General features: G+C 43.2%; 1 protein-coding gene across 1 annotated transcript; it reads left to right on the forward strand.

The window, feature by feature from the left end:
- Window positions 1–5,028: 5,028 nt before the first annotated feature.
- On the forward strand, window positions 5,029–6,111 carry LOC124479352 (zinc finger protein 761-like; the record flags this gene model as incomplete). Its single annotated transcript, XM_047038080.1, has 1 exon — window positions 5,029–6,111. A coding segment is annotated over one exon (1,083 nt), but the record flags the coding sequence as incomplete, so codon positions are not given.
- Window positions 6,112–11,004: the final 4,893 nt, after the last annotated feature.

Here is an 11,004-nt window from a genome sequence, read left to right on the forward strand (position 1 = left end):
AACCGCTTGGGGCGGGGTTACCGTAGCCTGGCTGCCAGCCCAACTTCTCCCCGCCCAAAAGAAATTTGTTCGGGAAATTGGGTCTGGAGGGTCTCGTATTGGGGACCAACTACAGAATCTGGGCGAACCAATGAAATTGCCAGGGCGGGCTTTATACGATGATGGACAGATGATCAACAGTAACGTAATCACCCACGTCACAAAAGAGCGCTTAAGTTGAATTTGTTTTGAACAAACATGGCTACCGCTGGAGATCTGGGATGTTGTGATTCTGCCATCGAGTCTGTTTTAGAAGACATCGACAGCGTATTAAACTTGAAAGAGGAACAGAGAGACGCAATCAAGGCTTTTGTTGATGGAAAATATGTTTTTGCCGTCCTTCCTACGGGATTCGGTAAAAGTTTAATTTATCAGCTGGCCCGATGGAGTTGTAATCCTAAACGGAGAACTTCGTATATGCATTGCCCTTTATTGTTTCGCTCAAAAAGGTTGACAGTGTGAACAAGTACTCTCCCTACCCTTAAATTAATTTTACAACACCGGGAAAAATCGTTTGTATTCATTCTTCAAGCATACTTCAAGTCTGCTTGTAGTTTAGGTTAGTTCTGTTGACAACAACTATGCGGTGCTTAACATACGTCACATACTCTGTTGCTCTGATTGGTTGTAGATCTATCCAATTGAGCAAAGAGGCATTTGTTTTCCAGGCTCGTTTGAAACACGCCCTGTAGTCAAAGCCCAACGGAGAGTTCTCAGACTCATATTCTGACTAGAATTATGAGTATGACAACGTCAGGCTACTCGTATTGGGGACCAACTACAGAAAACCAGAATCTGGGCGAACCAATGAAATTGCCAGGGCGGGCTTTATACGATGATGGACAGATGATCAACAGTAACGTAATCACCCACGTCACAAAAGAGCGCTTAAGTTGAATTTGTTTTGAACAAACATGGCTACTGATGGAGATCTGGGATGTTGTGATTCTGCCATCGAGTCTGTTTTAGAAGACATCGACAGCGCATTAATTTTGAAAGAGGAACAGAGAGACGCAATCAAGGCATTTGTCGATGGAAAATATGTTTTTGCCGTCCTTCCTACGGGATTCGGTAAAAGTTTAATTTATCAGCTGGCCCCGATGGAGTTGTAATCCTAAACGGAGAACTTCGTATATGCATTGCCCTTTATTGTTTCACTCAAAAAGGTTGACCGTGTGAACAAGTACTCTCCCTACCCTTAAATTAATTTTACAACACCGGCAAAAATCGTTTGTATTCATTCTTCAAGCATACTTCAAGTCTGCTTGTAGTTTGGTTCTGTTGACAACAACTATGCGGTGCTTAACATATGTCACATACTCTGTTGCTCTGATTGGTTGTAGATCTATCCAATTGAGCGAAGTGCCAGGCTCGTTTGAAACACGCCCTGTAGTCAAAGCCCAACGGAGAGTTCTCAGACTCATATTCTGACCAGAATTATGAGTATGACAACGTCAGGCTAGGGTTACCGTGACCAACAAAACGCTTTGGCCGCCATTGCAAAGTTTTTACAATTCATATTTTAGCTAAACGGTGCTTGTAAATCAGAATCTGAATGAAAATGTATTGAGAAGTGGGCAGTGTAGTTGCTGAAAATGTGCTTATTTTATTGATGAAACTGCTAATTTGTAAATTTGCTCCGACTTGGTGGCTGCAGAAAACCGGGAAAGGATAGCATTTTTAATGGCAAAAGGACCACACGGATAATACACATAGTTAGATTTAAAAAGACCAAAAGGTCGAGGAGGACAGCCTTTAAAAGAGAAAGCGATTACTCATTGATCTGTCGCATCAGAATTTTGATTTGGGTCACGAAAGTCTTGAAATTTGAATGAGAATGTCGCCCCAGACCGCATAGTCGAGCGGCAACCATGTCTTTGTCATGTCACAAAGTTATTTTATAACTTCATAATTTTACAGTCAATTTTACATTTTAAAAGTCGAGAAGGACAGCTTTCAAGAGATATGGGAATTCTGCTTTTAGCCAGCTAGTCTGATTGTTTTTCTGATTTGTTCAAACTGGCCATGAGTGAGACTGCGTCCCCAACACTGTTTTGACGTTAGCCTCAGTCAGACTCGCTCACTGGCATTGTGCACAATGTTGTGATTCACTCAATTTTACACCAGAAACGTCAGGGAGGACTGACTAATGTAGATATGAGCCTGATGAAGATAGCCAGCATCTCGGATTTCTCTAACCAAGCCTGTTTAATTCTTCATTTGCCTGAGAAAGCGACCTCCGTTAGCCAGGCTAGTTTTGGGCCGATCACTTGGTCAGGCTATTAAGGGTACAGTATCGGGGTCACGTGAATTTTGTGCATAGACAAGTGAAACGTAAATGTATTTGTCCAAAGGCCAAGAGCTTCAAAAAGTTAATATCAAGCGCTGCAATCCAATGGCCAGAGATATATGATGACCTGATCGACACTCCAAGTGTAATAGACCGGGGAGAAGTTCGTCTTTTACAACCGAAATGCGCAGTTGAGACTGCTTGACAGTTGTGTGACGTAGGGTGATAATTGGTGACAAATGGCGAGTTAAACAAACACGTCGGATGCGCCGTGTTTGGATGCCGATGTAGGTTCGCAAAACCATGAGCAACAACAGCAACGAAACGTCCGCCATTGTTGATGTTGTGTTTGGCGCTACCGTTGCCGGGAAATATGAGACGTATACAGTGACGTAATGACGTGGCTCTGTGGTGGCTCTCGCCCGTGGAAAAGCAAACCGGTTCTTAGTAAGCTCCGTTCTTGAACCAGCTCCGAACTAGCTCCCGGTTCACTTTGGTGGAAAGGGGGTATCTGTCCTCTCTGCTACACACCAACTGTTGAGATTTTAGGAATAGAAAGGGCTGAGGTATTAGCTTTGGTCAGCTTTGGGACAAATAGGTTGACATTTCAAGGTGAAATTGCACATGGCAAATTCTGGTTGTTATTTTTTAATTGTTATACATCCCTAGATTATGTTTTGATGTGATAACCCTTTCAGAGTGGCATCTTATTAGTGGTTATTACCTCTTGAACAGAGGGACCCCGATCGGGCTCACGCGGAAAGATGAATTCCCCAGTCATCATGTATAACTGTTAGACTGGCTGCCAGCCGAATTTAGCCCCGCCCACAAATACAATTTGGTCGGGAAGTTCGGTCTGGAGTTATCCTGGCTGCCAGCCCAACTTCTCCCCGCCCACAAAAAAATGTAGGTCGGGAAGTTGGGTCTGGAGGGTCTCGTATTGGGGACAACTACAGAAAACCAGAATCGGGACGGACCAATGAAATTGGCAGGGCGGGCTTTATACGATGATGGACAGATGATCAACAGTAATGTAATCAACAACGTCACGAAAGAGCGCTTGGGTTGAATTCGTTTTCAACATTAGTTGTGGGTCTATCCAATTGAGCGAAGAGGCATTTGTTTTACGAGTTTGGTTGAAACATGCCCCGTAGTCACAGCCCAACGGAGATTTCAGACTCATATTATGACTAGAATTATGAGTATGACAACGTCAGGCCAGTCTGGAGTTGCTCGGTCCGGGAAAAACTAATGTCTGAACAAGAGCTGTTCGGACCAATCAAATTGTCAGGGCGGGCTTTATACATGATGGACAGATGATCAACAGTAACATAATCAACCACGTCACCAAAGAGCGCTTGGGTTGAACTCACAGCCCAATGGAGCGGTTTTAGACTAATATTCTAACAAGAATTATGAGTATGACAACGCCAGGCTATATAACTGTACCGTTATACCATTATCTCGTCTCCATTGAAAAGAACCACCAATAAATACTTTTAAAGGCATCCCATGTACCGGAACAGTTGACATTATACATTTTATAAGGATATATAGTCTACTTTTGCGAAATTTGCAGTTTCAAATAATAATATTTAGTGGTTCCTTCTTAAAATACAATATTAAGTTAAATATAACAAAATAATAGTCCCTTAGTTTGTATATAATCAACACAGGCCACTAGGCCACAATAATTATTGGTCTTCAACCTACCCAGACGCTTCCATGTTACCCCGCTCTTCATCTCCCTTCACTGGCTACCCATCACAGCCCGCATCAGATTCAAGAACCTGGTACTGACTTTCCGAACGGTGAACGGGACTGCACCAGACTACATCAAGTCTCTCCTCCAGCCTTACACCCCCCCCCCCCCCCCTTGCCAAGTACGGTCTTTGTCTGACAACCATCTGGTGGTCCCACCGCTCAAGACCGCCCAGTCCCAACACAAGCTCTTCTCCTGTCTGGCCCCCCAGTGGTGGAATCAACTCCCCACCTCCATCAGGAAAGAGAAACTCTTGCACTTTTTGAGGTTCATGTTGTTTAATTGTAACTTGTTTAACTACATGCTCTTATGGTTCTTCCCTTTGGCACTTTCTTTTTTTTCTTCAAAATGTATGCTTCATGTTTGCTTACCCGCAATGTTTAGGGATATGTCGGTGTTATGATCAGTGACCTATGCACTTTTGTAAAGCTCTCTCTTGGAAGTCGCTTTGGATAAAAGCGTCTGTTAAATGAATAAATGTAAATGTAAATATAGCCTATAATTTTTAAGAAAACCAAATAAATATGATGAGGAGTTGTATGCCAAAGACGTTTTGTGACAATGTTTTGTGTTTCTCCAGTAAAAATTCATCTGAGAAACATACACCTCTCACCAAATGATCAACATTACATATGCAAAGTGGCCCATTATGACAGACAAAAGATTTCATTTACATGTGAAAGCTGCAGATCCCCCACTGACCAATCATACTTGATCATGGGTGGAGAATAGACAGAGGAGGCTCCAGAGAGACTACCGAGACTCAACCAGTTGACTACAGGGAGAGTCAACCATAGAGAGACTCAACCAGAAACAGCAGTAACCAGACAGAGGATCAACCAGAGGGAAACAAGCTTCCAAAGACTAGATACAGAATCCAGAGAGACCAGACAGAGAAGAAAGAGACACCTGAGTTATGGAGACACATCACTGTGACACATGTGGGAAGAGCCTTTCCTCATCCAGGAACCTCAAGAGGCATATGAGGATCCATACTGGAGAGAAGCCCTACAGCTGTGACCTCTGTGGTAAAACCTTTAGCCATGCTAGCAGTTACACAGGTCACCGCAGGATCCATACTGGAGAGAAGCCCTACAGCTGTGACCTCTGTGATAAAACCTTTAGCCGTGCTAGCAGTTTCACAGTTCACAGCAGGATCCACACTGAAGAGAAGCCCTACAGATGTGACCTCTGTGGTAAAACCTTTAGCCAGGCTGGCAGTTTCACAGCTCACTACAGAATCCACACTGGAGAGAAGCCCTACAGCTGTGACCTCTGTGATAAAACCTTTAGCCATGCTAGCAGCTACACAGATCACCGCAGGATCCACACTGGAGAGAAGCCCTACAGCTGTGACCTCTGTGGTAAAACCTTTAGCCAGGCTGGCAATTTCAAAGCTCATAGCAGGATCCACACTGGAGAGAAGCCCTACAGCTGTGACCTCTGTGGTAAAACCTTTAGGCGTGCTAGCAATTGCACATCTCACGGCAGGATCCACACTGGAGAGAAACCCTACAGCTGTGACCTCTGTGGTAAAACTTTTAGACAGACTGGGGAATTGACAGCTCACTGCAGAATCCACACTGGAGAGAAGCCCTACAGCTGTGACCTCTGTGGTAAAACCTTTAGACAGACTGGGGAATTGACAGCTCACCGCAGAATCCACACTGGAGAGAAGCCCTACAGTTGTGACCTCTGTGATAAAACCTTTAGACTGACTGGGGATTTGACAGCTCACCGCAAAATCCACACTGGAGAGAAGCCCTACAGCTGTGACATCTGTGATAAAACCTTTAGACTGACTGGGGATTTGACAGTTCACCGTAGAATCCACACTGGAGAGAAGCCCTACAACTGTGACCTCTGTCGTAAAACCTTTAAACGGAATGGGGAATTGACAGTTCACCGTAGAATCCACACAGGAGAGAAGCCCTACATCTGTGACCTTTGTGGTAAAACCTTTAGCCAGGCTGGCAATCTCAGAGCTCACTGCAGGACCCACACGGGAGAGAAGATCTAAGCAGCACACACTGACTATTTATGTCAAACAAATGACCTATTGAACAGTTTATGCATATCTATGATAGAAAAACCCAAGAGGGTGAAGTTGTCCCAACAGTCACCGACTGAAAAAACTTCTGTAAGACCCACAGCTGGAAGAACTACTGACCTGCACCTACTGGGACAGCACATGCAGTAACACCAGATCTACATTGTATTGGCAGAGACCTGAATAGTACAGCCCCTTTGTAACTGGTCACCTAGAGGTCCTAGACACTCGTCTGGGACAGTCGTTGATTTGCATGAATGCTAAAATGACAATCACACTTTAATGACACACCTATGGAAAGGTGGTCTCAACAGTTGAATAGGAAGGTGGACAAAGGAAGACTGAAATTATAATTAAAAGCTGTGTTCATGTAAATATAGTTCTAAACAGCTTTTAATGTCATGTTTGATATGATTTTGTTTCTTATTTTATGTATTACATTCTAGTAATACTTTTAATGTTGTATCGTGTATATTTACAGGGTTTACAGAGATTTTGCATGCAGTGATCCAACATGTGTTAAGATATTCCCTTGTCTTGCAAAGGATTCACACTTGGCCCAATTGTGTCTATACTAAAGGACTGTCAAGGATTTTAGCATTAGCACCCCTAGGCTTTGGAAAGACCTGTCTGAGGTCTATGACATTATATTTCATTCACTGTACATCACGCTAAATACACCAGATAGTGCACATCGAAAGTACAGCAGAAGATCAAGAACCAGCAAGACAGACATAATTTATTCCTTACTTTTTTATAGTTGTATGGTCATTTTGTAATTGATTTTCTAATTAAAGTCTTCATTTTGACACCATACGTTCAGTCAAGTTCCTCTATGAATACAATGTTCTACAATGTAATATAATTTTTTGTTAAGTTTGGCAATTAAAGTGTTCAGATACACAACTCAAATGAACTCTCTTTGAGAGTTCTCTAATTTAAGAGAATCATTGAGTGTCCCAGCTATGAATGATTTTATGAGGCAAGACTTACCCCCAAACCGTAGGCTACCCATTGTTCAACGTCAATGCACCCCTTCAGCCCTGTTGGGTGGTGAGTGCTCAAGCCAAAGACACTGGACAGGTAATCAGCAAAAGAGCCTTGGTTCTGCCACCTCCTACATATTTCGAATTTTAATTGTAATCTGCGATGACATTGCAAGGTTAATTTATGTATAGGCAAAATACATTGAATGATGGACAATAAAACATTGAATCAAAAGTTATATTAGCCTACATGTTGTTTGTCGCTTGAATTCTACTATCTCTGCCCTTGCCTGAGACTGCAAACAATACAGGTGTTGTACCAACATCGGTGACCTATCGAAAAAATATTTGCAAAACAGCGTGGCAAGCAACAACAATTGGTTTAGCACATTTGTTCGTACTGAAAGTAAAAAACTCTTAGCACACACTTGAGCATCTGTTGCACATCTCTACAGGCTAACGCGGTAACCCTCAAGTGGTAGACTATGGTAATTACGCAAACAGACCGTGTACTATGTCATGTGTGGAATAAATTGTTTATGAAATCTCCACCCCAGGCAACGAAATGCAGTGATACACGTTCAGTCACAGCACCTTAAAATGTTGTAGAACGGGGTTCTTGTGTTGGCCTCAGAGGCATGTGTAGCCTGCGTCTGCTTAATGACTAAATGTAAATGTATACCAGAACATGAAATCAAGACATATTATCATTTTTCATGTTGCATTCACATTCACACAGAGAGAAGCCTGACTCACATCCAGAGTTCATCCAGCTACAATAGACACAACCAAGTGACGCAGCTGCTGTCACAGTTTTTTTTTTTTTTATTGAGTAAAAGGTGGCCCGTGGGTGCACACCACAGCTGTGTTGAAACACACAACACACAAATGTTGAAAACACAACAACATTAACATACAACACAAAGACATTAACAAAAACGAAACATTTATAAAAACGCTACATTTAAAAAACAATCTACTACTTACAACACAACAGCATTGGTTCACACCACCAACATCAGCCAAGAACACAGCAGCATTAGCCGAGAACACAACAGCATTAGCCGAGAACACCCAGCATTTCTTCCCAGAACTTCCCAGAAGTGCTTCGGCCCACCGGGAATTCTCCCTGTGCTCCCGATGGCCAGTCCGCTACTGCACTCAGAGGAGATGAGCTTCATAAGGCTCTGGGCCTAGAAGGAGTATGAAGTAAGTGTGCAGTGGTGTGTGTGTGTGTGTGCGTGTATATGTGTGTGTGTGTGTGTCTCACCCGCCGTGTGGGCTCTTGGAGCCCTGCGCTCGGTTGTCCGCTCCTTCTTGACAGGTTTCAGGTTCTGTGGGTTTGGGGACTTGTCCTCTGACTTCACAACATTAGGAGAACCTGGGAGAACACACACACACGGGTTATCATCTGGAAGTGGACAAAGCTGCAGTCCAATCTACTGAAGAAGGAAGGCGATGGTTATAACAGGAAGTTGGTGGGTACTGATTTTGCATCTTCATACATGTCGTCAATGTACAGTTTGAATATAGCTCTACTGCTATTTGTGGCCAGGTCTCCTTGAAAAAAGGATTATGTATCAACAGAGTTTCCTTGTTAAATAAAGGTTGAATGAAGAATTAAAGGTTGCCCTCACAAGGTTTGGAGCCGGGGAGAAGCCCCACAGAGTGGACAGTGCAGGGGTCCTGTCAGGATTTAGCCCCTTGTCTACAGCTTGGCCTCCTGTAGAAACATCTTCCTCCTCTCCACCTCCTTCTCCAGATGGTCGTAGTTAGGCTGAGGAGACATTGTAAGGAAGATGCCCTTACAATCATGGACCCCAAAAATGTAGGAAACAGTAGGGTGGAAGACATATGTGGCTTAGTGTGGACAGTGTGTGTGTGTTACCTTCTTCCTGGTGTAGAGTTTGAGGGTGGTTAGGCCTCCTCCGCCACTCCAATCAACTAACTCGCATCAGCCTAGCAAAAGCATGGAAAAATGCGCACCCACTCCAACCAACTTCATACGCATCAGCCTAGCGAAAGCACGGAGGAATGCGACCAAGCTTCCCGTTTTAATTATGAGGTTTGTATAAAGTCTCTTCAGTTGCTATGGATGTCTGCAGTCTGCTAGCATGTTGTCGTCGTCAACAGCTTGATCCCCAGCCCGGACTACTCCCTTGCTTACACCACCATCGACCATGCCATTTCCCTCATCCGCCTGGCAGGCCGCGGCGCCTGGCTGGCGAAGGCCGACATCATGACTGCCTTCAAGGTCCTTCCCATCCACCCCGACTGCTGGGCTTTCTTTTCCCCTGCACTGCCATCTCCAACAGCCAGACCTCCCTCCTTATGAAGGGTCTGAAGCACCTGGAACCCCGCTCTCCCTCTGCACGGCTCCCCCTCACCGCCAATCTACTAGCCGCCTGCATCAGCACACTGCGGTCTGGCTACTCCTCCCCTTCCACCGATTCCTCCCTGGAGGCCACGTGAGTACAGATCTGAGGATGGGCAGTATTTTTGTGAGTCAATCTTCATAATAGTTGGTAAATGTGAAAAGAGCCCACCCTATATGTGTGTTGGGCGTGTTGGTTTAGGAGAGAGTCCCTCTCTTACTGGACGATTAAATGTAAGGTTCTTTATATAATTTTTATTTAGCCAACCTGGATTTTGTGTTCACAAAAAAAAAATCACCTCTATTGGAACATTTTACATGAATCATCTTAGACAAACAGATCAATGATCATTAAATATGCAGGATGAAAAAGATAAATGAAGATAATCTAATAAATGTAATAATGATAGTCCATGTGTTTCAATAGAATGCAATCCGCACCGGAGGTAATCTGCCGGGTTTGGATGGAGTAGGGCCTATGGCAGGTTGTCGTATAAATGAAGTTTCTTTGTGTTGTCCATTTTGTCAATTAAAAGTCTAAACTGTTCAGTTACGAAGCATTTGTTTGTAGGAATAACGCGAGTTTCGGACAAAATGATACGTACAGTGAGCTACTGACCGTAGCCTACTGTAGGAGTAGGCCTAGCCTAGCCTCGTTTTAGCAGTTTTCTGTCAAACTAAAGTAGGCCTAGGCTACCCTTTAAGCTAAATATCTAGGTATTACTTGTTTGGCCAATTTCATTGTGTAAAAACGTATGTTTCAGATGCCATACGTTTTCCTCTCAATAAAAGTGGTTGAAAATGAAGTTGTACGGAAGGAGAAGATTATTGTAAAACGTATTGTTTGAAATATTGTTGATATAAAGGATGATTAAAGGACCTTAAATAATAACGCATATATTTTAATAATTAGAAATTAGACATTTATGGTTTGGAGGCTAACCCCTTGAGATGCAGCATCTCGTTTTCGCGGGAATCCTCAAGACACAACACAAAGACAAATACATGCACATTCAAACTCGCTCAAGTTCCCCCACTCCCAGACCTCACCCACCCCACCGACTCCCTATTGAATACATATCGTATAATTGAGAGGCATATATACACATATACACATACATGCATATATATGCACACATACACAAACCTTCACCCGTACACACGTACAGTATTTATTCATAAAGAAAAAAGAAAGAAGTCCAGTCAAACATGAGCAAAACATTTACAGCAACAATTTGCTTGTAAGTGATTATAAAGGGATATTTTAAAGGAGTGCAAAGAAGTGATAGATCTTATAGACCCTGGTAGGCTATTCCAGTCTGAAGGGGCTTTACATTTAAAGGTATGCCTGCCACTCTTTTGAGATGTTTGGTACAGTAAAGAAGGGGTATTCGGTGTGTCTCAATCTGTAGATAGGTCTATATGGAATTAAATATTCCTTCAGGTAAGGAGGATAGTCAGAGTAGATACATTTGAATATAATCTGGTACCAGTGAAACTGTC

The sequence above is a fragment of the Hypomesus transpacificus genome, chromosome 17 (genome assembly GCF_021917145.1).
Source record: "Hypomesus transpacificus isolate Combined female chromosome 17, fHypTra1, whole genome shotgun sequence".
NCBI lineage: Eukaryota > Metazoa > Chordata > Actinopteri > Osmeriformes > Osmeridae > Hypomesus > Hypomesus transpacificus.